General features: G+C 41.6%; 2 protein-coding genes and 1 long non-coding RNA gene across 3 annotated transcripts in view; 2 read left to right on the forward strand and 1 right to left on the reverse strand.

The window, feature by feature from the left end:
* The window catches only part of RAB40B (RAB40B, member RAS oncogene family), a 51,610-nt gene extending 45,749 nt beyond the window's left edge, over positions 1-5,861 (forward strand). Inside the window, exons 5-6 of the mRNA XM_044982912.1 lie at positions 1,611-1,833; positions 4,740-5,861. Coding sequence (XP_044838847.1) covers positions 1,611-1,833; positions 4,740-5,011 — 495 coding nt within the window. The 3' untranslated portion in view covers positions 5,012-5,861. The remainder of the gene's footprint in view (positions 1-1,610; positions 1,834-4,739) is intronic.
* Positions 5,862-11,517: 5,656 nt separating this feature from the next.
* WDR45B (WD repeat domain 45B) overlaps positions 11,518-27,659 on the forward strand; it is a 33,082-nt gene continuing 16,940 nt past the window's right edge. Inside the window, exons 1-3 of the mRNA XM_044983700.1 lie at positions 11,518-11,747; positions 20,702-20,776; positions 25,086-25,187. Coding sequence (XP_044839635.1) covers positions 11,681-11,747; positions 20,702-20,776; positions 25,086-25,187 — 244 coding nt within the window. The 5' untranslated portion in view covers positions 11,518-11,680. The remainder of the gene's footprint in view (positions 11,748-20,701; positions 20,777-25,085; positions 25,188-27,659) is intronic.
* LOC123346355 lies at positions 14,174-16,421 on the reverse strand. The gene is made up of 4 exons (XR_006572977.1): positions 16,377-16,421; positions 15,425-15,551; positions 14,707-14,852; positions 14,174-14,332 (listed from the first exon to the last, which is right to left on the reverse strand). It is a non-coding gene; the product is annotated as an uncharacterized LOC123346355 (long non-coding RNA).

Consider the following 27,659-nt stretch of genomic DNA (forward strand, 5'->3'; position numbering starts at 1 on the left):
AACGGGCCTAAAATCCTGCACATGTGATGTGGGATTTTGATACTATAATAATAATGCTATTTGTCAACACTCGTAGTTCATAGAGTTACATATTATAAATCCAGAAGGGATCCCTTTGATCATCTCATTTGACCTCCTGCATAACACAGGTCATAGAACTTCCCTGAGTTAATTTCTGTATGAACTAGAGCATATCTTGTAGAAAAATATCTAATCTGACATAGCTGAGCCAGTGGTGTGCTGTCTGTTTATGCAAGGCATGCACTGCATGTCCCAGGATGTGGTGTGCCCAAGGGATGATTCTCTCTGGCCCCCAAATGCGCATGGAGGATACCATGTTGTAGAACAAGATTGCATCCTCTGCACATCATGATCTTGCACGCACCTTTTGTGCAAGGTCACACCATATGGAGGATCAAAGAATCATAGAAGATTAGGGTTGGAAGAGACGTCAGGAGGTCTAGTCCAACCCCCTGCTCAAGGCAGGACCAACATCAACTAAATCATCCCAGCCAGGGCTTTGTCAAGCCAGGCCTTAGAAACCTCTAAGGATGGAGATTCCACCACCTCTCAAGGTAATCCATTCCAGTGCTTCACTACGCTGCTAGTGAAATAGTTTTTCCTAATATCCAACCTAGACCTCCCCCACTGCAACCTGAGACCATTGCTTCTTATTCTGCAATCTGCCACCACTGAGAACAGCCTAGTTCCATCCTCTTTGGAACCCCCCATTCAGGTAGTTGAAGGCTGGTATCAAATCCCGCCTCACTCTTTTCTGCAGACTAAATAATTTCCTCAGCCTCTCCTCGTAAATCATGTGCCCTAGCCCTCTAATAATTTTCATTGCCCTCCATTAGACTCTCTCCAATTTGTCCACATCCTTTCTGTAGTGGGGAGCCCAAAACTGGATGCAGTACTCCAGTTGTGGCCTCACCGGTGCCGAATAGAGGAAATGTCATTTTCCATGCAAATGTAGAATTGCATGCCTGACTAAAAATGTCACAGCATGCCACTAATCTGAGCTAACTTTAAGCTAGCTAGTTTGAATATTGAGAGTAGTGAAACTGCGGCGGCACAGGTTTCAGTGCAGGCCAGCCACCCCAGAGTCCCAGATGGGCTTGAAAAAGCTTCACAGCTATTGGAACCTGAGCTAGCTAGATTAAAACTAGCTTGGGTATGCCTACATGTGCTGCAATCATACACCCTCTCTGCAATGTCGACATACCCCCAAAAGAGAATTCTGTCCTGAATTTAGCCACGAATATACAATACTTATGTTTTTAAAGAAGCAGCTTAACAATGAAAATTTATAATGTTTGTTCTCCTGTAATAAACTGAATGAGGAAGCTTTGGGAAAAGACAGGTTTCAAGGATGGGAGAAAATAACTACTGACCCATTTCTCAAGAACTAAGCATAGTCCCTTAATTTCTCATCCCAACCCCGTCTCTTGTAGGTATGAGGATGCTTCCTTTTCCATCATCCTTTTGCCGCTTGACATGCTTCATGAGTAGAGCATTGTTTCTGAATCTTTGTGAAAAGCTTACACATTTTATTGGAGGATGGGGTGAAGGGTTATAACACTAATCTATTATTGCGTCTCTTCACTCAGCATGCTCCTGGTGTACCTAAAATCCTGGTTGGAAACCGCCTTCATTTAGCCTTCAAGCGTCAAGTCTCCACTGAACAAGCACAAGCCTATGCGGAGAGACTAGGCATGACTTTTTTTGAAGTTAGCCCACTTTGTAACTTTAACATCACAGAGTCTTTTACTGAGCTGGCAAGGATAGTGTTAATGAGACATGGGATGGACCGGCTCTGGAGGCCAAACAAGGGTAAGGAAAACACAATATGCATTTGTTCATTCACTCTTAGAACTTTCAGACTGAACCTCCTAAAGCCTTAAAAGTAATAGTGAAAAGCTGAAAACATTGAGACATGTACCTTAAATGCGTTATTAATTTATTTTTGTTAAATAAAAATGTAAAGAGACTAGGTTTGCTAACAATGTTATTAGCTGATCTTTCCTTAAATGACATGTGCTGATGGTGAAACAAGGTGAATAGAACCTGAAAAAAATTGGGGTTTTTTTGTTTCTTGTTTTTACCCTAAATAAGAGGCAAGGATGTGATAAGTGTACAAAATAATTAATCATTTAGGGAAGATTAAATTGAGAGCTTCTGCTCACCCTTTCATAATTCCAGAACAAGGGAACATTCAATAAACTGAAAGGTGACAGTTTCAGTATTGACAAAAGGAAATACTTTCCCCCACACAATGCATAATTAGCCTGTGGAACCCATTGCCACAGGATATCACTGAAACCAAGGGCTGAGCAAGATTCAAAAAGAGATTATTTAGGAACAATAGGAATATGCATAGTTGTTATAGTAAATACTTTCAAAAAATGTTTTGGAAGGGATATAAACCCACATGCTTCAGGGCTTAAGCCAGCCTCCATGTATTGGAGGTAAGGAGGAAACTTTCCTTGGAGACAAATAATGCCATATTTACTTAATGGAGGGTTTCTTGCATTTTACTCAGAAGCATTCGGTAGTGGCAGCTGTTGCTGAGAGAATACTGGACTTGAGGGACCCATTGGTTTAATCAAGTATGGTAATTCTGTATTCCCATTACCTCATGATGATGAACTTCTTGTTACAAGCTTCTTTTAAAAACATCTGAAAATAATTGTGCAGTGACAGCCATCTACTGATTCATTTGGGTCTATTAAGTATTTAATTAAGTCACTGGCTTATATGATTCATTTTTAATAGCAATCAGACTGTAGAGGCCTGATCCTGCAAGGTGCTGAGAATCATCTATTTCCATTTGAAGTTAACGGGAATTGAGGATGCTTGGCATCTCGCAGGATCAGACTCTGTCTGAGGATTACTACGGTTTATGCTTTTGACAAAGTAATTTCTGGAACAGGTAAATTGTTAGATGACTCACCTCAGCTGATTCCAAGATAAAAAGCTTGGAAAAGGAGGAGCAGAGAAACAAACAAAAACACACATCACCTAAGACAGTTACACCATCTGTGGATCTGCCCCAAGGTTTTGTTTCTTTCATGTTGTTAAAATGTTTCCCCAAAGTGTATATTCTGGACCTTCTCACTATTCTGACACAAACAAGAGATTTGTAATAGAGCAATAAGTTTCTTGGATACAATAAGTATATAAGCAAATAGTGATGCAGTGCTGTCCTCACCCTCTAAATGTCTCCTATAGATTACCCATCAGTAAATGTTAGTTCTGGTTTTTTCTGGATCTTTTAGTTTGACCTGTTGTAAACTATTCTTGCAGTGTTGGAAAATTCTCCTTGCTCTCTCACCTGGAGCAGATGAGTTTTTTTTTCTTTATCATTGTCAAGGTGAGAGAGCAGACTTGGAACCTGGGCTGGTAGATTGTCATGCTATTTTTTTCACAGGTTGTACTGCTGTGAGGGATATCCACCAACCTACCATATAACTGATGTCTATAATAATGTCTTAAAACCTTTAAGACAGTTAATGAAAACTGGATCATAGAGTACAAATAACTGTTTTTCTAAATTAAAATGGGCTCAGTTGACCTCGTAGGATATCTAAAGAGGGTTTTTCTATTGGAATAAAAATTGGATGGGGTTTTTTATACAAATTGTAGCAAAATGTAAGTGTCTTTTAAAAGGACTTACTGGCTTTGAAGAAGCTTTATATTTCCCTAACTTAAGTAGGTACCCTACCAAAAACTAGATTAACAAACTGGTGTAGGTTTATTTTGATTTGTGCAGTATCACATTCCTTATTCACTTAAGCAGTAAGACAAGAATATTCCCCACAGCCTTAAAACAAACAAACAAAAAAAATGGACATCCCAAAAATCATACAAGAGCACCAGATCCCAAATTATCCCAATCTCTGAAGAAAAGCCTGGAGATGTATGAATGGGTTACAGCGGCAGGGAGTGGTGTTTTTAGGAGTTTGTACTAGGTGCTAAGCTTTAAGCCTTAGGAAGCATTGGGGCGGAGGGGAGGGGGTAAAAATATTAATCACTTCCAACGTTCATTCTTTCCTTGCCAAATGCCAACAAGGGATTTATCCAGGTAAAATGTATTTCCTGGCTCTGAGCAATTACTATGCAGCTAATTTAATTTTTTGAAAAATATAGATTGAAATGGTCTTTTGCTGGAGTTTGTAGTATAATTTAACCAGTAACATTTACTTATGAGCTTGCATGATTCCCTCCAGTTCTGGATGAAATAAGGGTACCAGAGTGAAAGATTCAAAGAATAGTCTTATTATTCAGATGGCATTCCAGCTGACTGGAAAGCAGTGCAATGAGAGTTCAGTATGAGTGTTAGGCAGAGTTGGGGTAAAAGTTTTCAAAATCTTTGACATTCAATGAGACTGAAATGAAAGTAATTTTTGAAAATGGCACTTAAGCTTCTAAGTCACTGAGGTGTTTTTGAAAATGGTACCCTTGGTTTATTCAACTTGGGTGAGAGGGGAACAATTTTGCAAGATCTCTCATTGAAGCCAATGAAAGTTCCATGTGTGTAGGGCTTGTGAGATTGGGCAGGTTAGAGTTATGGGCAAGTATCTAGTACTGGAGAAAGGGTATAATGAACTGTAAAGAGAGGAAAAATGAGAGGATTGGTTTTAAAAGTACAGTGGACATGCATGATACTGTGTGTGCTGCCACCAGGTGGCTTACAAAAGCATACTATGTATTATAATATGTTTGTTTGTTTTTTAAAGTACTGAGTCTGCAAGATCTCTGCTGCCGTGCCATAGTTTCCTGCACCCCTGTGCATCTTGTTGACAAGCTCCCGCTCCCCGTTGCCTTACGAAGCCATCTCAAATCTTTCTCTATGGCCAATGGCCTTAATGCCAGGATGATGCATGGACGCTCCTACTCACTCACTGCCAGCAACAACAACAAAAGGAACAGCCTAAAGAAAGCTAAAATTATCCGTCCCCCACAGAGCCCACCAAAAAACTGTACGAGAAACAGCTGTAAAATTTCCTAAACCTGATGTGGCTGAAAAACAAGGTTGACTTTCCTCACGTGGAGCCTTGACCACAAGGAGTCCTGTTGAATAGCTGAGCATGCTCCGTGTATCACATGACATTGACAAAAATAAGGAAAGACTTTATTTTACAGTGTGCTCACTATAACAATGCTGCTTTGGAATTAATGATGTGTTCTGTGCAACAGAAGTGGATGTGACACTTTGCTTTTGGACTTTTAGATTGGAATTTTTGATGTGCACAGTGCCTGTGTTTTGAGATGTTTTTTTTATAAAGGGAATAATTATCATTTTATTGAGTTGTTAATTACAAGAGATCTTGGAAGTGATTTGTGTAATTCACTAGATTAAAATCTGTTTTATCACAAATTTTATTTACAAATAGGCAAAAATTAGTGTGTCAGTTTGTAGATTAAAGCAGAGATTTTTTTTAAAATGCAATGTATTGTATACATTGTAAATTTTACAAATGGTGAGACATTCTATTGAAGTAGTGGATATGATTATTTTTTGTACAACTTCCTTGGTAACCTCGAAGCACTAATTTAACTAAGCTGCAAATGTGTATATAGAATATTATGCACAACATGTTTTTGTCCCATTAGTGTATGAAGCAGATTTGATAAAGTTTTTGCTATGTTATTTAATACTTCTGGGGATTAATCTGTGGTTTATATTCTTATTTTTCTGTAAATCTACATTTTTTGTACCAGATGTTCTACAAGGTAGTTCTAGGAAGAAAATGCCAAAGACAATAGTTGCAACAAGCAGTAAGAAGAATGTGACTGAAGAGCTGCTTTATAGGGAAAGAACAATATTATTTAAAAATAAATGTTCCTGGAAAAACAAAGCCTGTTCTTTATTCTTCAGTAGGTGACTTGCCCTCCTTGTATGGCGAGGCTGTTTCATAGATCATGGGGATGCTCTTCTTACAGCATAGATCTTCAAAAGTGGCATAAGAAATTTTGAAAAGCAGTATGAGTTAAATCCTCAGTTCATGGGGAAAGGTGTCTAAGTGATGGAAATGGTGTGATGCCATGCTCCTGGGCTCATTGACACGCAGAGGAGTGATAACACCAATTTCCAGTGCCCTTGGTGAGAGTGGTATGTAGCTTCACTGCAGCATTTACAAGTGCCTCTGCTGAAATGTAATTTGGTAACATCTTGCAGTAGCAATAGTTCTGAATCATCATAGATGTCCCTACATCTCCATAGCAACAGACCACTAGTGGCACAAGTCTATCAGGTACAAAATGCCAAGTCTATATTGGGATTCTAGCCAATAGGTTATGCACAACAAAAAGATTAATAAACGATAAGATGCAGATGTGTTAGAAGATCAGATGGTAACACTCAAATAAAGTGGGGCTCTGTTATAAAGATTACATTGTGGGGGGGAACACCCACCCTCTCTTCTTTTTGGGAATCATTACTTCTGAATGATCCTTGCAAGTGCAGCCAGAAACAGAGCATCCCAAAGCAGGCATGTGGATAGAAGCAAAGTCTCTATTTTGCAAGGCCAGAGCAAATTCTGCTAGAACTCCTACACCAAGGCAGGTCAGTTGGATTATTATTAGCTCTGACACTCCCTCAAGTTGACATTCTTTACTTGTGGTCCAATAGTAAACGTGTAAAATCTTCATTCTCTTAAAAACACCAAATGAATTTATAGTTGGATCCTGAAACACCACTCTGTCTCTACCCTCACTCCTCAGAATAAATAAGGGGTAAACAAACAAACAAGCACAAGAGGGAAATGGAAAGTTTGGACTGTGAGATCATTTTCCAGAATAAGATTTGATATGTAAAGCCAAATGCCCAAAGCAAACCCTAAATGGTAAGCAGTACAACTGACTTCTACTTGTATCTTTAGTAGTGTGTTTATTTCAGGGGATCAGTTTAAAGCATTATCTGAACTGGTAATAGATCACTTATCTCTGCATCTGACGAAGTGGGTATTCACCCACGAAAGCTCATGCTCCAATACGTTTGTTAGTCTATAAGGTGCCACAGGACTCTTTGCTGCTTTTACAGATCCAGACTAACACGGCTATCCCTCTGATTCTTATCTCTCATTGTAGTTTTTAATTACTGTACATAAGCAATTTGTGCTGTTGCCTTCTGCAACTGAAATAAAAGTTAGTGGAAGCCACAGTGCGCAACACCTCTGAAAACCATGATCTAGGTAGCTCAGACTGAGCATTCAAATGTAGTGGATACATTTAAAAAGAAAATCCCTGGCCAAATTGATGTGACCAAAGTCACAAACCGAATATTGCAGTGCTGGGCCTAGAACCAATTTTCTCAGCTTCTATACCTAATAAAACAGGCTGTCTTGCCTCAAATCAATAACAATCATCCACATTCTAGGACCTGTTCCTGCTTCCAATAGGTTCACTGCTGCCAGGCTCAAACTGCTAGCTAGATGTCCAAAACTATATTTGAGCATAGTGCTATGGAAAAGTCCTATATAATTTTATTAGTTCCATCCTTATTAGTACTGTAGAAATTATTCCAGCTACACAATTTAATAGAAAACAACTTTTTCCTGAGGTGGATTTTTTTTTAACCTTCCAATAAAACTCTATAGCAGAGATACAATTTTCAATTAAATGCTATGGACTGGCAAAAAAGAAAACTATAGAGGAAATTCTCCTTTTTTATTACATTAGACAGGAAAAAAATAAGTACTAGTGATGGCAGAATCCTTCCTCCACAAACCATCAAAGATAATTATTCTTTTATGTAGTGGCAATTTTATTATGTAGTGTGCATGTCACTTTATAGACAACCTTTAAAAAAGTTCCTTGTCCCCAGAAGCTTACAGTCTGAATTTGTTGGAGAACATAATGAGAAATTATGACAGACCACAGAGGTGGGGGGGTGAACAGAGTGGGGGTGGTGGTATTATCATCTCCATCTTACAAACTGTGGAACTGAGTCACAGAGGTTAAGTAACATGCCTGCTCCAAATGGCACCAAGTCTGAGGAACTCAGATCTCACAAAATTCCATGCTTTTGTCCTATACAAATTATTTCCCTTCAACTATAAAAAATTTTTCCCAAAACATGGGTGACTAGAACTCTTTTGCTCACTTTTTAATAAAAAAAAAAAAAGGAAAGTTATGATCCTGTTTGGAAAAACATTGACTTGCTCAAGGGTGTGTCTGCAGTTGGATGCCAAAGAGAAAATTAGCCACAAAAGAGCAAAGTTCAGTTTTTGTTCTCCTGCAAACTTTATACTTGTCTTAATTATTCCAAAGGAAGGGTGTTTCCAGGACATTCAATATCCTTATCTGTATGAGGTGTGTCTTGTGCGTCTCTCTCTTCCCTCTGCAAAGCTAGAGCACTTAGGAGAGGATTTGGCTGTTGTTCCACCTCCCAACTGTAATTTCAAGAAGACAGGGTGTGCTGGCTAGTAGGCAGAGAGATGTTCTTTGTTTCACAGTGCATGCTTATTCAAAAATATGTAAAATGCAACCAGTGCAACTTTGCTGGGTGTGTGTATGATATTTAACATAGATAACTCTTAAAAAACAAAAGACTTTTACCTAACCGCTCCAATTACATTACACACCAACTTATCCAACTTCATCCTACTCATCCAACTTCTATCCAACATTCATAGACAAACATCAGAGAAAAGAGGCTGATAGACCTTCCACCAGGCCATAAACACTAACAGACAGTTGAGTAGTTGGAGGGTGGAGGTAAGAGGATACAGTGGTTGGGGGCCGTTTACCAAGAACATCTTTTCCCTCAGAGATCTCAACAATGGCAATAGCCTGGGGGAGAGAGAATCTCCCAAAGAGACAGGGCTCAAACCACACAGGATGTTGAAGATCAAAGCAGGCATCCTGAATTGCACTTGGAAATTAACAGGTAGTCAGTGCAGTTTTTAGAGAAATGCTGTAATAGATTTTTGGCATCTACCACCACCAAACCTGTAAGCAGTCAGATTCTGCATTAGTAGCTCTAGAATGGTCTCTAAGGAGAGGCCTACAATAGAGCACATTGTAAAGGAAGGGTCACAGATGATAAAAAGCTCTTTCTGGGATATCCTGGGAAGCTGGGGGTCCAAAAGGCACTCTCTAAATGTGGATCTCTTGGGCAAATGGTAGCTAAAGCCTCTCGATAAGAGGGATAAAAATTCACCTTACTTCTCACGCTCTTGGTAAAGGCTGCCCTGGTACTGCATACTGTAGAGTCCATACATTACACGGCAAGGGGGCTGATATGGCATAGCAAGAGAATATACAAATAGGAGAGTATAAAATTAAATATGGGTCCCTCTTCTGCATCCTCAGAGTCAGATTTCTATTCTGCCTCTCTGTCAGTACAAAGGAACCATAAAGCCAGTGGATATGGCTAGCTAAGAACTCCTGTGTATGGGACATTGTTGAGGAAAAGAGTACATGGACAGAATGTCCCTGTGCTCAGGTGATCCCCAATTGGTATAATGGTCCTTTGTGGCTGCAGCAAAGTGGCGCAATTTAGAGTATAATCAATAAGGCCTGTGCCATAACTGCATGACAAAGATAGAAATCTTGAGTGGCCACCTCATTCAGTAAGTACTGTTCATCCTGACTGCTGAATGAGGCTGGGTCTCGGTGGAAAAATTAGTACATGAACATGTAAGTATAAGACTACACAAGGAGACCACATGCCCATGCCATTTTGATTCTGGCATTGTCTAACTTGAGAGCTTGACTTTATAGTCTCAGCCCTTAATTCTTCAAAAGACTCAGGTACATGCTTAATGTTATGGACTGTGAGCAGTCCTGCTGAGCTCACAGTGGCTTTGTTTTGGGAATATTCACAGTGTATAACATTAAGCATGTGCAAAAGTAATCAGGGCCTTAGTAACATTCTTTTCACTTGTGTGTGTGTGGAATAATAAATATAATGAGATCAGTCAAGCAAAAGTATGTTTTCCCTTCTTCCCCTTTGTAAATGTATTGCTCTGAATATCCTCAGCTGTAGCTATTTCAGGAGTGGTCATGTAGCTTGCATCCTCTGTAGTACACACACACAAACCCAATGGTAATATCTAGTAACAATAAAAAAACAGGCAGTGGTTACAAAAGAATAACAATGAAATTGAAATAGGCAGTGATTGTCTGAAAAAATGGTTAGAACAGTATTAGATGTTAGTGTTTCATCTTTTTGTTTTCCTATACTCATCCCCTTTCCCTCCTATTGTTTGTTACACTTACTTGTTGCACCTTGTCTTAAACTAGATTACAAACTCTTTGAGGCAAGAATTGTGTCTTTTTATGTTTGTACATTGCCTGGCACTGAGGGATTCCTATCCTGAATGGGGTCTATAGGCTGTACCTGAATAGAAAAAGTCAGTAGTAGCGAGGTCCTGAATGTGACACTCTTTCTTGAGCGAAGGGAGGCACTGTCACAACCTGCAGCCTCTGTGGGCTGCATTTCTTTATTAAAGATGAGTTTAGCTGCAGCAATCTGCTCCATTTTATATAAATTAAGGGTAACCCTTGAGGCTCCCATCCAAACTACTAACATGGCTCTCATATGAAAAGCTTTGGTGCCCCTGTGGCTATGTAGAAAGCTATGAAGGGCATGATTTATTTGGCAGAAAGTTCAAGTGACCACTGTGCATTCAGTTATGACTGGCCAGGCGATAGCACTCAGATGGCAATGGGGTATTGCACACACAAACCCATATTAAGATACAGCCATTGTTCAGATCAAGATGGGTGATGACACATCAGTACCTAGGGCAGAATTTGGATTGAGATGGGTCACAGCATGTTGGAGAGCTGTAGCAATGCCCAGGGAGAGAAGGGGATGTTCCATACCTGCCACCATTTGAATGGTGTAATCAGGGACATGGGGGGGAAAAAGTGAGGGCAACCCTTTATACAGTACTCCACTGAAATGTGTTGAGCTGGAGAGCACTGAGAATAACACCCTAGAAACAGAAAATTCCTGCCTTAGCACAGCTTGCCTGGGTGCTACACAGAGGACTTCTAGGTCCTCAGTGCATACCCAGATCCAGGCTCCACCTTTGCCAGCCCCATATGTGGGCCTCCCTCAAAGCAGCCCCAGAGGGAATCATAGAAGATTGGAAGAGGCCTCAGGAGGTCATCTAGTCCAACCCCCTGCTCAAAGCAGGGCCAACCCAAACTAAATCAGAGCTTCCCTCTAGGATGGTAGGAAGTGAGGCGAGATTCCTCAGGGGGTAGAAGACTCCCCAGGCCAGTCCTGGAGGGAAGGGGAGTAGATCCCCGTTCCAGCGCCGGGAGGGGGACAGTGGATCCCCGTTCCAGCGGGGGGGGGGAGTGGATCCCCCATTGCAGCCCCGGGGGTGGGCACTGGATCCCCCCATGCCAGCCCCGGGTCACCCGGCCCCAGGAGGCGGGCAGCGGATCCCACAGGCCCGTCCGAAGTGGGTCTCCGCAGGAGGTGGGGGAGGAGTTGCCCGTGCGGGGAAAGGGGGCGGCGGTTCGATTGCTCGGCGCTCCCCGGCCTGTCGGGTGGATGGTATCTGGCTCGGCGCGCGGCCTGGCGGGGTCGGAAACAGCCGCTGGCCTGTCCCTGTGCCCGCCCGCTGGCCGCGGCGAGTGTCGGCGTCTGGGCTGAGTCCGTCCGGGGCCGCGATGGTTTAAAGGCCCCGGGCCAGCCCCGCATCCGGCAGCAGCCATGAACCTGCTGCCGGCCAACCCGCACGGCAACGGGCTGCTGTACGCCGGCTTCAACCAGGACCACGGTGAGGGGCCGGGGCGAGCCGGGAGCTGCGGCCGAACCAGGGGAAGCGGGTGTGGGGGAGTAGGCTGGGTTCCTGTGGGTTTGTCTGGGGGTGTCTGGGGGTGGCGGGCCCGCGGGTGTGGGGAGGGGGGGTGTCTGGGGGTGGCGGGCCCGCGGGTGCGGGGAGGGGGGGTGTCTGGGGGTGGCGGGCCCGCGGGTGCGGGGAGGGGGGGTGTCTGGGGGTGGAGGGGCCGCGGGGGGCTGGGAGTGGAGGGGTTGTGTGGGGGCGGGGGAGGGGTCGGCTGGGAGGGCAGTGTGGGAGGGTGTTGCAGTGGGGAAATATTCCTTCCTTTTGTCCTCAATACTTCCCTTTCTTCTCCCTTCTCCCCCCCCCCAACAAAAGTTTTGGGACAACACAAACTAGGCCCCCGCGGCTGGGGAGGGAGTGGGGTTCACCATGAGGCAAAGTAGCCCCCCCTCTCCGACCTGTTGCTGGTTGGAGAGGGGCTGAAATGCCACTCCAGAGCAGCCTGTGTGTGGAAGCATATCCTCCTCGCCTTCCTGGTGACACCTCACTGTGCTGTTTCCCTGCAGCTCTAGGCACTGTCTTGACCTCTGACTCAATTCAGGGGCTGTGTGGCTTTACTCTAGGGCACCACAACTGTAAATCTTCAAATCCTAAAGCAGGTTTGGGAAGTGGTTTGTGTTTTGGAGTGTGACAGTGGTTAACCCTTCTAGCTTAAGTGCTGTTAGGGAAATTAAATGTCAGAATTAGGACCACTTCAGAGTGTGGCTTCTGCAATAATCATGTTTAGAGATACTTTCTGGCTTTTTGTATACTAGGAAAAATCTGGCATATAGTTCTATACATGCTAAGAACAGTGAAAGCTATCCCATCAACAAAGTGCCACTGTTTTTGCTACCATCTTGTGTACACTACAGTTTCCACTCTCGCTACTGCTGGTGGGGCATTATTAATCTGGATTTTAACAATGTAGATGCAGCTATTGTCCCTTAAAGTAGAGGGATATTTCTATGTGGTATTTGCAGTGCCATGCCCTCATTTGTTTGTATTTCTCTCAGCCATCAAGTCTGAGAAGAATGCTTTGGAGCCAAAGTCTGTGAACAGAATTTTCAAAAGTGGCTAGTGATTTTTTTTTGTTTAGGGTGTCCCTGCTTTTCAGTTGTCGGGTCCTTTGGCAGTTTCTGAAAATCAGGTTCCTTTTTAAATTTAGGCACATAAAATCACTAGTCACTGCAGTGAAAGATATTTAAGTTGTAACACAGCTTATGTGGCCATATGTGTCATTAGGAAAGAAATAATCGCCTAGTAGTTATTCTTAATGATGCCAATTGGGACAGAGAATGTTGTATATGCTGATGCAGCTTTGCCCCCACCCCTTGAATTTATTTAATTATGGTAGCACCCCAAAATGTATGAAGTAGTTGTACAGACTCTTAGGAAGATAGTCCCTTAGCTGAGGAGCTTCCCTTAAATGCATTGTTAGGTACCTATTCTAAATAAACTGGTAAGTTAAACAGACCCTTAGTTATATAGGCAAAGAAAGTCAAGGAGAGTCTGTTTGCAAGCTACTGTAACTCTTTCCAGTTATAAGTGGTATATTTGTACATTTAAAAAATAGCCTAACCAGTATGATACTTGATAGCATTTAGGATGCAAAAGTGCTTATCTGAGGGCTTGTCTACACTGGCAATCTTCAGTGCTGCAACTTTCTCCCTCGGGTGTGGAAAAACACCCCTTAGTGCAGCAAGTTTCAGTGCCCCTTGTGGAGGTGGGTTTGTTTGTTTGTTTGTTTTTAAGAGCACTGGGAGAGCTCTGTTGCAACCACACAAGCCATGTTAAAGCGCTGCTGCGTAGATTAGCATTGCCAATGTAGACTAGCGCCCCCCCCCCCCTCACTGTGAATGTAATTCTAAAAACAGTAGCTAGGAGGAAAATCTCACTACTTCTTCCATTTTCCTACTAACCAGAAATAGAAATCTGAGTCACTGGAGTGCTGAAACTTAGTGTGGGTGCCTGAATGTAATTTTGCAATAACCTCATTTCTCATAACTCAAGAATAGTCAATCCTGTACTCACAGGAAGATGGGAGGGATGATCTAATAGGGCTGGAAAAGACCTTACTTCTATGACTGGCATGTTTCATCTGCAGTATCAGAAACCCATATTTTCCTCTTATGCTTTGAGCAATATTACTACTGTTTTTTATATTGGATAACTTTTCATTGAAGTTTCATTATCTTACAGAAAAGGCTAAGTTCTGTCAAGTACTTCACAACAAAAAATTTTGTCAAAGGTTTTTATTAATTTAAAGTTTGATATAATCTTAATTCTAGTCACTTCTGTAGTGTTTTCTGTCCAAGGATCTCAAAACACTTCACAAATTAATGAACAAATGAAAGAAACCTCATAATAACTTTGTCAGCTAAGGAAGGAGTAGTTTCACATGCTGAGAGGGATTCCTCTCACGCCCTCTGCCCCCCTTGGTGTCACACTGCATATGACAGAGTTGGTAATAGAATCCAGAAATTGTCTGTCGGTCCTGTGTTCAAGGTATTAGGCTGTTCTCCCTTTCTCAAGTCTACCTAACAGCAAAACAAAATGGTTAGACCTCATGATGCAGAAATGACTTTGCAGCTGACCAGTTTTAAACAAAGTATGCAGTCTTAGGTAATGTGCGTAGATCAGAGGATGCTGTTAGACATCAATATAACAATACATCTATGTATCCTTGATCCTAAAGTAAAAAGATTTCCTCTATGCAGCATGGCGTTTCCTAGGGCAGGCATTTCAGCCCCTTCCAAGCCCTCCCTTTTTACTTTAGCACCACTGGGTCAATATGGGCAGTCCGTACTCATTCCACCAATAATAGTCAAATTCAAGTTGTAGTTGCAGATTAAACAATGTACTTTTTTCTTTAAATAAGAAAAAGGATAAAAGTAAAGAAAACAATACTTACGCTTATAGGTGTCTTTGAAAATTTTATACAGCATCTAAGTCCCATTGATGTTCTTCAAGGAGACGTAGTCTTCTGTATGCCTAAGCCACTGTTGAAAATGGGACTTGGGCTCCTAAGTCACTTGGCATTGTCACAGGAATAAGAGCCTACAGTAGGTTATGGAAACACAAGTTACAGAGTTGAAAGTGTAGTAGTGATACCTCATGTCCGAGTCAACATCTATATCTTTTGCTTGGTCCATTCTTTCATCTGAAAGGATCAGAGCAGCTTGTCATGTGAAGCAGAGATTGTCACCATGCTTCCATGGGTCACAACTGAGAATACCAAATTCAGGACAAGCTGCTGGGAAAAAGGGCGGACACACCCCAAAACCAGTGGTTATTCCTCCATGAGAGATACCAATCCAGCAACAAAAGTAAACTTCTGTCTTACCACACCAGCTAACAAGAAGTCAGAAATGCAGCTTCTTCAGGTATTCCCATCCTGGATTCAACACCCAGACACTAGACTTAACGATGAGTGGTTATTTAAAACCAATTTCCTCAAACAAAAGGGGTCTTCTGATCCCAAAGGACCAGATGCATACCCCGGTCAATATGCAACTCGGATCTTACCCAATAATCATGCTGTTGCCAGTCCTTCAGTATCTAATATCTAAAGGTTTATTTATAAAAAGAAAGGTGAGAGTTAAAATTGGTTAAAAGAATCAAATACATACAGTAATTGCAAAGTTCTTGGATCAGGCTTGTAGCAGTGATGGAATAAACTGCTGGCTTGTTAAATTTCTCTCCTGCTCAAACCTCTGCACTATGAACTTAGAGTCCTCTTGTCTTGCATAGTTTTCACTGTCAAGAAAAAAACAAAACCCTTAAATATGGAAGCTCATTCTTGTTTCCTTCCCTCTCCCACTCCAGCAACCTGCTGTACTGGTCTCTGAAAATATTCCTACACTGCAGCTTGGAGCATGCCTCCTAGCTCAGGTAGGCAGACTTACACTAGCTTTGCTTGTGCTAGTGCACTGTAAATAGCAGTGTGGACATTGTGGCATGGGCATCGGCTCCAGATTGGCCTTGGGTGGCTAGTCTGTTTGACCTCTTGGGTCTAAGCTTGGGTGGCTAACTTGAGCTGCTGCCCATGCTGCAATGTCCACACTGCTATTTTTAGTGAGCTAGGCCAAACAAAGCTCGTGGGAGTCTGTCTACCTGGGCTGGGAAGCACACTCCCAGCTGCAACATAGACATACCCTAAGTATATTGTGTTCAGTTAAGTTTCCTGGGAATGTATGAGCTTTCTTTCTAGTTCCCTTATCCTGGGGAGTCTGCCTTTGTAGAAAACATGCAGTGGCATTATAGCAAATTTTAATGTCTGCTAACATACAGTCTATTGGGTTTCTCATACTATGCTAGGTTTCAGAGCAGCATCCATGTTAGTCTGTATCTTCATATAATGCTGGTACTTCACTAATATTAAAGCAAAATTTAAAAGCCTTTTTTAGTATCTAACAATTTTTTTTAAAAGCATTACTTAATCACCACATTACACTGGAAATATATCAATCATTCTGTAGTGAGCCTCTCATAAAAAGGAAATTTTAATTTGCAAAAATAGTCTCCAAGAAATATCAGCTCTCATCCAGAACTATATCATCACCACATCATGCTTGCCATTACCTTGGAAAGAGAATTTCTCCCTTGTGGGGAAAACACAACAGAGCCTTAGAGCCAGTTGTAAGGTTTGTCAGATAACTTACCAATTTATTAACTCCATAGTTGCAGCTCATGGAACTAGCCCTTTGCTTTGTCAGCTTGATGTATGCTGCAAATCAATGACACCTGGCAAAATGAAGCTGTGGCTCTAACTTGACTAGAAGCCTCTCAGTTCAACACATTAAAGCATCTTTTTACTAACTATAAATTAGACTTTTTTGGTTGGTAATACTGTATTAGCCATTTGCCCTTTTCCATGTGTATACACTCTCACACATATGGAACTTTTTTAGAAACTGAGCCAACCAGAAATATCAAAGTCTAGCTTGAAGTTGTACTCTACAAACTAGTACATCAGTGCCTGTGAAGAAAATCATTGGCCTTTCTCTTCTATTCTGATGATTTTTGTACTACTGCAAGCAGATGCAGAGGTAGCTGCTTATGTTGCCCTGGGTGTCTCCTGGCAATGAGTGCTTGCAAAATAAAAGCCTGATACTACACCTATTGAAAATCAGTGGCAAAGCACCTGCTGACATCAATGTGAGGAGCAGTGCACTTGTTGTAATTGTTGCTTTCCATGAGCTCAGTCAGCAGGAATCCTAAGGACACTCCCAAACTTGCATTCTGTGGATGGTATAATGGCTCCCCTCCAATTAATCAAGCTGGTGGTTGATCATATTTGAGAAGAAACTGTCTCTTAAAGTAAGATGGCAATAAAACTGAGGAAAAGAGAATTAATACCCTAAAAATCCAGTGATTTAACAATTCAAAGTTCTCAGCAGAAACTTCAAATGTCATTTTCCTCCATCTCCTTTCCTTCAAACTTTTTTGTTGGCCTAGACTGAAACAGCTTAATAGGCTATTGGGTTACTTTAAAATTCTGGCAGTATTTCAGCCCTCTGTGAGAGGGGTAGGGATTTCTCCATATACCAAGTACTATCTTGACTGCTGACATGGAAGGTCCATGATATAAATACAGGATGCTGTCAATCCTCAACAAATTATTTTCCTGAAATTGATAATTTGCTGATGCAAGCTAGTTAAAATTTCAGGAAAAACAAAAATGTTGAATCCATTTGTTTTTCAGTGACTGTGCCATATCAACCATGCCTATCTTAAAAGTATCTGTAAAATAATTCCAGTATATAGTTGATAATCCATAGTCAAAAGAATCTGAATATCTTTGGTGCCATGCAGATGTTTCACCACATATATTTATGTGGCATAATGATCCCAGGGGCTGGCTTGCTGCCTTCCTAAACTGTGTCAGGGAGATCTCAGGGTCTAGTGACAGTCCATGGGGCAGTCATTAAGAAACACTGATCTAGAGTACCAGATATAATCATTTTGGGGATATGTCGCTTCATTAATTGTAGGTATCCATAATAAACATCTATAATATCATAAGATGTCTGCTTGGTATAAAGGGTTTACAAATATGAGAACAATATGCAGCCTGAACCTTCTTTCTAGGCTCTCTCTGCCATTCAGCTGTAGAACAACTAAGCTATTTTGACATGCAGGAACAATTGGACATAGGAATCTGAGCAAATAGTTTGGCAAGATGAAGGAAAGTGTGAAGTAAGGTTTTTATTAATAGTTTTATAAACCCCAAATTAATATCCACAACTCAGAGCATGACAAGGCCCTTGGTTTTTATTATTTTGGAGTAGATGTTTGTGACATTACCTGGGGTACAATCTGTTGAACAGCAGTTTCACCTCAATTTTTCCAAGCTGGCATGCCTTTTACACTGCTTTACTGTGAGAGCATCTACCTGGTCTGCTCACACACAGCCTCCAGCATGTAAATTACTCCCAGCTATACTGTGTGAATGCTATGGCTAGATACTCTTGAATTATGCTGCAGAGCAACATCAGCAAATTCCCAGTCCAAGACTTTCCCTCAAACATGCACATCTTGTTGTGTTCAGCCCTGTCCTGGGCAGCACAAGCTCATATAAATCTGTCATTTTATTAATAGAAATTACAGGATTTGTGCATATCATCTCAAATGGAGTTCCCCAAACACTTCAATCCAAGCACACTGGTTTAGATAAAACAAATTTATTAACTACAGAAAGATTTTAAGTGATTAAAAGTAACAAGGCATACAATTCATCATTGGTTACAGGGAAATAAAAGGTAAAATGCATGCAACAAGCTAAGTGAATCCAAAACAAAAGTCTCTCACCACATAATTCAGCAGTTTTACTTGCTGAATGCCTTTCAGACAGGATCCTAGGCTTTTTCTTTATTCTTCAGGTGTTGTGGCTGCTGTGGGTAGAGAGAGAGAGGAAGGAATATTTTGGGGCATCTATTCCCCTTCTTGTGCCTTTTCCTCTTCTTTAATTTTCTCGTGCTGGGGTTCAGGAGACATAGTCTGCGGGGATGGGAACCTCCAACTGTTTCTTTGCCAAGATATAAATTTCTCACTCATACCCTTTTTCCTGCCAAAGAATGGCCACTTAACCAGGTGATAGTCTGTTTGATTTAATTGACACCTGGCTGAGGTGTCAGTTTGCCTTTCCTCTCTGAGGAACTGGTTTGTGGCTGCTTCCCCAGATTTGGAATATGTCTTAGGGCTTGTCTGTGCTACAGGTTATCTGAGCACGACTTATGTCGCTCCGGGGTGTGAATAAGCCATCCCCTGAGTGATGTAAGTTACACTGACATAAGTGCTGGTGTGGACAGTGCTTGTCAGTGGGAGAGCTTCTGCCAGTGTAGCTACCACCTCACGTGGAGGTGGTTTTATTATGCCAACAGGAGAGAGCTCTCATGTTGGTATAGAGTGTCATCGCCAGACGCATTACAGTGGCAGAGCTGCACTGTAGCACTTCTAGTGTAGACTAGCCCTTACTAACATCATACGGTAGAATCTTATAACTTTACATACAGTGTTGCCACACACATTACTAGGACAATAAAGATCAGCAAATCATGAGTTTTCCGATGATATCTTGCGAGGCATAGTTTGTACAAAGTTTATCATAATCTTGAAAAAGGGGTGGACATAGGGATACAGAGTGTCACAATGTTCCTTATGGGTAGACACTTAATACACACGTTTTCAACTTTTGTATAAAAGGTTGTTTAAAAAAATTTCAGATCATTGCATAGGAATAAAATCAAACTTGTTCCAATTATTTTGTGACCTTGAATCTCAAAGTTCTTTATGAATTTTGATATGCCACTTGTAAATTGTTTGCTGTGTTGTAGTTGGATTGGGCCCAGGATACAAGAGACAAGGTGGGTGAAGTAATATATTTTATTGAACCAGCTTCTCTTGGTGAAAGACCAGCTTTTGTGCTACCCAGAGCTCTTCTCACTCACCTTGTCTCACTTTTAAATTGTGTATTTGTTTTATCAGGTTAACTTTTTTTCTATAACAATCTCTTCATGCACAATAATTACCACCTCTGAATGATTGTTAATGGCTTCTATGTGTTCTGCCTTAGTCCAATACTGGCAGGTAGTATGACTCACTACTTACTTGTGATAAGTGGAACCATTAGTATTTACTAACTTAAATCAAAACAGCAGAAGAACTCTCACTGGGAGTATGAAGGAATCTATTACAAAGGCATTTCTCCCCACCCCCCAATAGCTCAGAGATCTGCATAACCCAATTCTGGACTTCAGCTTAAAAAAATGATCAGATATGTAAAATCTCTGTCTGTTAAACTCTTTAGTTTAAAAGGTCAGTTGCTTGAGTTCCTCTAGTTCCCCACAGTTAATTGGAACTGATGGACTTCCAACTTTCACTATCCTGAAAGGGACTTCAGAGCGTGGTAGCTAAAGAACCATTCTCACCTATTTCAGGAATGAACATGTTAGACAATGTAGTAAAGTTTTTAATTAGGGATCTGAATATTTGAACTAGGACTCCCTTTTTTAGTACATGAAGTGAATATAGGGGTTTTATGTGCTAGCTATTACTGGGGAGTGTAAGTTTCAGTAAGAATACACCAAAACTGTGATTTCCTTTTCCCTGGTATTGACTCATGATCAAACTGCCTCCTATGTGATATCTCCTTTCCTTCCATTGTTTCTTCACCACCTGTTTAAACAGAACACCAGGGACTTCCAACCTTGAAACAAAGTGGGGGAAAAACCAACTTTACACCGTTTCAACTTACATTTTCTATTTTAAACTACTAAAGACACGCAACAGTCTTCTTGAAATTTTGTTAACATTAAAGCTCTTAAATAATGACCCCCAGCCCTCTGACTTACTCTGTTTTGCCTGTATTTCATAATTAATGCATATTTTTCATTTTGTGTTTTTAGGATGCTTTGCATGTGGAATGGAAAATGGATTCAGAGTTTATAATGCAGATCCCCTCAAAGAAAAAGAGAAACAAGGTGTGGGATGCTTTCTCATTTTTCTGTTAGCTCTGTTTTGAAAGTCCAGCCTACTTGTCTTCTCCACAGGGTTCTTGTCTGGGTTACTTTTTCTTCTTGCATTGAGCCCTTGTCCAATGACTTTCCTTCCAGCCAGGAAGGGCTCCACAGGGAGTCTCATTCATGCCATTTCTAGATCGGCAATTTAACTTCTGGTAATCCTCTACTGTCTGATCTAACAGACTCAGGTGTGTGATCTTGAAGCTAGCATCAGCCTGAAACCTCTGTGGACTGGTCACTAGAGGGGGTCAGCAACACATTGTAAGTGTGAAAGAACTCAGGTGGCTCTCTAAAGTCACAGCCTAAACAACAGGTTGGGGGTGTGTTCTATAAGGGAGAGCTCCACATCAAGTGGCTAGAGGACTAGGTTGTAATCTGTATTGGGCTTTTTCTGCTGATCCTGTCACGTAAAAACTGCTTTGGTGGTTCTGTTAAAGCCTATATAGTTTTTGCTCAAGAATAAAACTCGACAGAAACATAGTGAAAACCATTCTTCTAACCAGACTGCATCTGTTCTGAGAGGAATGGCTGTGTTTTCTGTACCTCAAATATAACCCCTTCTCTTCCCATATCCTCCTGTTTGACTGCCAGTGAGGCCTCCAGGGTTTCCTAACAGCCTCAGTGTTTTTCCAGTCATCTTTCTTAAGCATTCTCTTGTAACTTAAAGTAGCATGGAGGTCTCTGGTTCCAGTCCACACATCCTTTAATTGTCCTAAGAGGGATGTAGCTCCTCCTAACTGCTTAATCTCATCCCTGCTGAGTATACTCCTACCATTCCTATTTTGCTTCCCATCCCTCAGGCTCTGCGTTCTTTAATCTGTCCCATCCCTAGCCTTTCTGATCCCACTCCTCTTTTTGCTCCTTCTGGAATTCCAGGTCTGCCTTCAGAAAGCTCACTGTCTTTCTAACTTCTTAAACTCCATTTCCTCTCTTTCTCTGAAACCTGGGTGTCTGCTTCTCATTTGTCTTTTGTCTGAAACTTCCAAAGGAGAGGTCTCTCTTTCCTAAACCTCCTGTCATGAAGGCCTTGGTGGTGGTGCATGCTCCTCCATATCTATCTGTAAATTTGAATTGTATATAATCCAACACTGTTTTCACACTGCCCTCAAGCATAGTGGCTGTTTATTCCCTTACATTAAACATAGACAACACCGTCACTCTGGTTTCCTGGTATCTGAGTCAGAGAGAGACTTGGTTAAAAAGCAGCTGGTTGAAGCTTAATCTGTGCAAGACAGAAGTGATGTTGGTAACAGGGCTGGCTCCAGGCACCAGCGGAGGAAGCATGTGCTAAGGGCAGCATTCCGTCCATTCTTGGGGCGGCAGTCTGAGTGGCACTTTTTTTTTTTTTTTTTGTTGCTTGGGGCGGCAAAAATGGTAGAGCTGGTCCTGGCTGGTAATCAGACACTCAGTATTGGGGGTAACTGTCTAAAACCATGATGTTAGGGCACTTGTCCACTGACCATCAGTGTGATGCTGGACTAAAGTGTCCTTCTGGACTCCTACTCTTGGATACCCAAATGGCATTTTTAGCTAAAAGTTCCTTCCCATTGGACCAAAGCATTCATTATGTCCTAGTCCACATGGTTCACTGCTACTTGGGGATGGAAGTGAATGCCATGAAAAAGCTCCAGATGGATGTGCATGTGTTGGTTCATCTTCAGAGCAGAAGAGATTGAGCACATTCCCCCTCGATCCCATTGTTCTGCATGCTGTACTGGCTACCTCTCCAATACCAGATCCAGGTCAACATGCTGATCTACTGTGACCTGCCCAAGAGAACTTACTTACACTCTAAAAGAAGTATGTACCCTACCATATGCCAAGTAATGTTCCTTAGTTCACTAGAATTGAGGTGCTTATAGCACTGTTAAGCACAAAGCCCTGGTTAGTATTAACTGCAGAGACTGGAGCCAATAAAATTAATAGTTTTGAAAATGAGACTTATCGGGGGGGAGAGGACTGAATTTGAGTAGCTGCCCTACAACTATGGAACTTTCTTCCACCAGATATTGGTGACCATAGAGCTCACTGTGCAGAGTGAGGTTTAAGAACAGCTCAATTTTGCCCTTGAAGACTCATAGACTTTAAGGTCAGAAGGGACCATTATGATCATCTAGTCTGACCTCCTGCACAATGTAGGCCACAGAATCTCACCTATCCACTCCTGTAACAAACCCCTAACCTATGTCTGAGTTATTGAAGTCCTCAAATCGTGCTTTAAAGACCTTACAGGTTCAGAGAATCCTCCAGCAAGTGACCCAAGCCCCATGCTGCAGAAGAAGGCGAAAAACCTCCAGGGCCTCTGCCAATCTGCCCTGGAGGAAAATTCCTTCCCAACCCCAAATATGGTGACCAGTTAAACCTTGAGCATGTGGGCAAGACTCACCAGCCAGCACCCAGGAAAGAATTCTCTGTAGTAACTCAGATCCCACCCCATCTAACATCCCATCACAGACCATTGGGCATATTTACCTGCTAATAATCAAAGAGCCTAATTTTGGCAATTAATTGATATCCCATCATACCATCCCTTCCATAAACTTATCAAGCTTAGTCTTGAAGCCAGATATGTCTTTTGCCCCCACTACTCCCCTTAGAAGGCTGTTCCAGAACTTCACTCCTCTAATGGTTAGAAACCTTTGTCTAATTTCAAGTCTAAACTTCCTGGTGTCCAGTTTATCTCCATTTGTTCTTGTGTCCACATTGGTGCTAAGCTTAAATAATTCCTCTCCCTCCCTGATATTTATCCCTCTGATATATTTACAAAGAGCAAGCATATCTCCCCATAGCCTTCTTTAGCTTAGGCTAAACAAGCCAAGCTCTTTGAGTCTCCTTTCATAAAACAGGTTTTCCATTTCTCGGATCATCCTGGTAGCCCTTCTCTGTACCTGTTCCAGTTTGAATTCATCCTTCTTAAACATGGGAGACCAGAAGGATGATAGAATTTTGAGAACCAAAAAGTGAAACTGGCTAGAATAAAGTTTTACTTTTGTTTAGTTTAATTGCATAAACTGAGAAGAAAATCGAAAAAGTAAATGGCATAAAATAGTGACAAGTGCCTCTGCCCTTTTCTGACAACTCTCCCATCACATCTGATGCTAGCTTTGATGCCTCTTCATCTCCTCTGCTTTTTTCAATACTGCCCATAAACATGGCATGCCTACCTAATCTATATTTACTAAGCCACTTTTTCTCTCAAAATCCTTCCTAAAAAGCCTCTTTTCTTCAAGAAGTGTTAATGTACCATAAGAGAAATTAATTTTAATGGGATCATAGATTATATACATACCATAAATAAGTAACTTCAAGTATACTTCAGTATTTTGGTCGGGGGAGGGACATCATACTTTTTTGGCAGTCATAAACAATTTTGAATATCTAAGTGTCCTGTGTGGTTGTGGGTGTAGGTTTTTTTTTTTTAAATGTAACTTGTGGTCTCTGCTGAAAAAGCTGTTAATTGTGGCTAAGAGTAATCACTCTTCTTTTGATTCTCTTCGCCTCCTGTCCCCATCTGGATACTATCTCCACACAGTATCTTTCCATAGTGTAGATCAGGGGTCCCCAACCCCCGGTCCGCGGCCCGGTACCGGTCCGTGGCCTCTTACAAACCGGGCCGCGAACCAACCCAGTGGACCTCCCGCAGGCGTGCCTGCGGGAGGTCTACCCGAGCCGCGGGACGAGCGCTCCCTCCGCAGTCATGCCTGCGGGAGGTCCGCTGCTACCGGGGCTCCGGTGGACCTCCCGCAGGCATGACTGCGGACGGTTCGCTGGTCGCACGGCTCAGCTGGACTGCCCGCAGGCACGCCTGCGGGAGGTCCACCGGCTCCGGTTGAGCTGCTGCAGGCATGCCTGCGGGCGGTCCAGCTGAGCCGCGCGACCAGCGAACTGTCCGCAGTCATGCCTGCGGCAGCTCAACCGGAGCCGGTGGACCTCCCGCAGGCACGCCTGCGGGAGGTCTACCCGAGCCGCGGGACGAGCGCTCCCTCCGCAGGCATGACTGGTCCCTGGTCCTGAAAAGGTTGGGGACCCCTGGTGTAGATAACTGAAAGTAGCCTTAGTCATATACTGAAGCATTTTCTTGTGACAATGCAGTAAAAGGCCTGTTAACATGGGCTTGAACTCAGCTGTATTTTGCGCTTGTATAGTAAATCCTAAAATGTCACACTTTCTGTAAAGAAGAAAATGTTTCAGTGCTATCTTAGACCCATTCTGCTGTGAAATTAAGTGCTGAGTATATTTACAAATTTCATTATTTATTTTTGTTTTACAGAATTTCTAGAAGGAGGCGTTGGCCATGTTGAAATGTTGTTTCGGTGCAACTATTTAGCATTAGTTGGTGGAGGAAAAAAGCCAAAATATCCACCTAACAAAGGTACAGTGTTGAGCACTAAGGAACATATTTCATAAATATTTCTGGCATCTCTGCAGTGTCCAACAACAAACCTCAACCTAATTTTTTTTTTTATAGAATTCAGAAAGTTTGCATGTAGCCTTTGAGTTGCAACCTGCCTAAAATTGTTTTAGTATTTTAAGTTCAATGAATATGTATCTTCCTCTTAAGCCAATGGGAATTGTGCCTGCTTGTGAATTTGGCCCCGGACTCTATATCTCTATTTCTGTCATGCTTACCTTGGAATATCTGTGGCTCTTTCTACATCATTTTACTTGGTGAATGGCTTGCTCACCATTTTCTAAGATGTTGAAAATAGACACTAAAGAGACCTACTCCGGAATGCTTGCATTTGTGATGGTGAAATTTCACCATCGCTCAGTCCTGCATGCCAATAAAAATCAGCCATGTAAAAATAGAAAGGAAACGTGACAGAGCTGCAAGCCTGGCCAATGATTTGTAAATTGGCTCAAACTTCCTAATACATTTTAACAATTTAAAAACCTCTGTCTGAGCGGGCTGGGCTGGGGGAAATCTTCGCAGATTTCTTGCAGTAATGGTTTTACAATTCACTTTCAATCTTGACAATATTGGAAACTTTCCCAGAAGCCATAGTTATACTCATTGTGCCTGACATGTTTAGAGAACTTGACAAACACTAACAAAATATTAATTAAGCCCCTCCTCTGTGACCAAGTGTTTCTGAACTGGAGGACTTGGTGGTCTGAGATTAGGGTGACCAGATGTCCTGATTTTTATAGAGAGTCCACATTTTTGAGTCATTTTCTTATATAGGCTTCCCCCTTCTTCTCTCCTCCCCCCCCCCCCCCCATTCCGATTTTTCACACTTGCTGTCTGGTCACCCTATCTGAGATGCACAAAGACTGAAAGATTGGCACTTGGCAAACAATTGAAAAACCTGCAAAACTAAGGCCTTGTTACCAAGTCAGGGAAGCTGGCCTGCTCTCAGGGCTAAATTATAAGGTGCTGGCCATTTTAGTGTTTTTTTTTTAAATTTTTATTTTTGACAGTCAGATTATAATGAATGCTCATAATGTGGTAGCAGTGAAGTGGCCTGTATTTCATCATAATTGCTGCAACTTCAGCTATTTGCATTCATATATCTTTAAATCTGATAAAAACCATCAACACTGATGTACCTATTCAAACCAGTTGACCTGAAAGTGAAAGACTGTCTCTTCAATTAAGACATCCAATCCCCACATCTTAGTGTGAAAGAAAATGTAGAATCAAATGAAGTAAAAATCTTAAATGAATCCACATGTTCCATACTATCCGTAGAGATTCTAATTCCATGCTCTAATAAGAATATACCAGTAAGGATCTATTATCAACCACCTGACCAGGACAGTGATAATGACTATGAAATGCTAAGGGAGATTAGAGATGCTATGAAAATAAAGAACTCAGTAATAGTGGGGGATTTCAGTTATCCCCCTATTGACTGGGTACTTATCACCTGAGGACAAAATGCAGAGACAAAATTTCTCAATACTTTTAAATGACTGCTTTCTTGGAGCAGCTGGTACAGGAACCTACAAGGGGAGAGGCAATTCTCGATTTAGTCCTGAGTGGAGCACAGGATCTGGTCCAAGAGGTAACTAACAGGATCACTTGGAAATAGTGACCATAATATAATATTAAACATTCCTGTGGTGGGAAGAACATAGCAGCAGCCCAACACTGTGGCATTTAATTTCAGAAAGGGGAACTATGCAAAAATGAGGAGGCTAGTTAAACAGAAATTAAAAGGTACAGTGACTAGAGTGAAATCCCTGCAAGCTGCATGGATGCTTTTCAAAGACACCATAATAGAGGTCCAACTTAAATGTATACCCCAAATTAAAAAACACAGTAAAAGAACTAAAGAGCCACCATGGTTTAACTATGTAAAAGAAGCATCTTTTAAAAAGTGGAAGTCAAATCCTAGTGAGGTAAATAGAAAGGAGCATAAACACTGCCAAATTAAGAGTTAAAAATGTATTAAGAAAAGCCAAAAAGGAGTTTGAAGAAGAACTAGCCAAAAATTGAAAAGGTAATAACAAAATGTTTAAGTATATCAGAAGCAGGAAGCCTGCTAAGCATTCATGAATTGAGAACTGGTTAAAAGACAGGGAACAAAGGGTAGGAATAAATGGTACATTTTCAGAATGGAGAGGGGTAACTAGTGGTGTTCCCCAAGGGTCAGTCCTAGGACCAGTCCTATTCAAATTACTCATAAATGTTCTGGAGAAAGGGGTAAACAGTGAGATGGCAAAGTTTGCAGATGATACTAAACTGCTCAAGATAGTTAAGACCAAAGCAGACTGTGAAAAACTTCAAAAAGATCTCACAAAACTAAGTGATTGGGCAACAGAATGGCAAATGAAATTTAATGTGGATAAATATAAACTAATGCACAGTGGGGGGGAAAACTATACATACAATAAAATG

This window comes from Mauremys mutica, chromosome 12 (assembly GCF_020497125.1).
Source record: "Mauremys mutica isolate MM-2020 ecotype Southern chromosome 12, ASM2049712v1, whole genome shotgun sequence".
NCBI classification, from domain to species: domain Eukaryota; kingdom Metazoa; phylum Chordata; order Testudines; family Geoemydidae; genus Mauremys; species Mauremys mutica.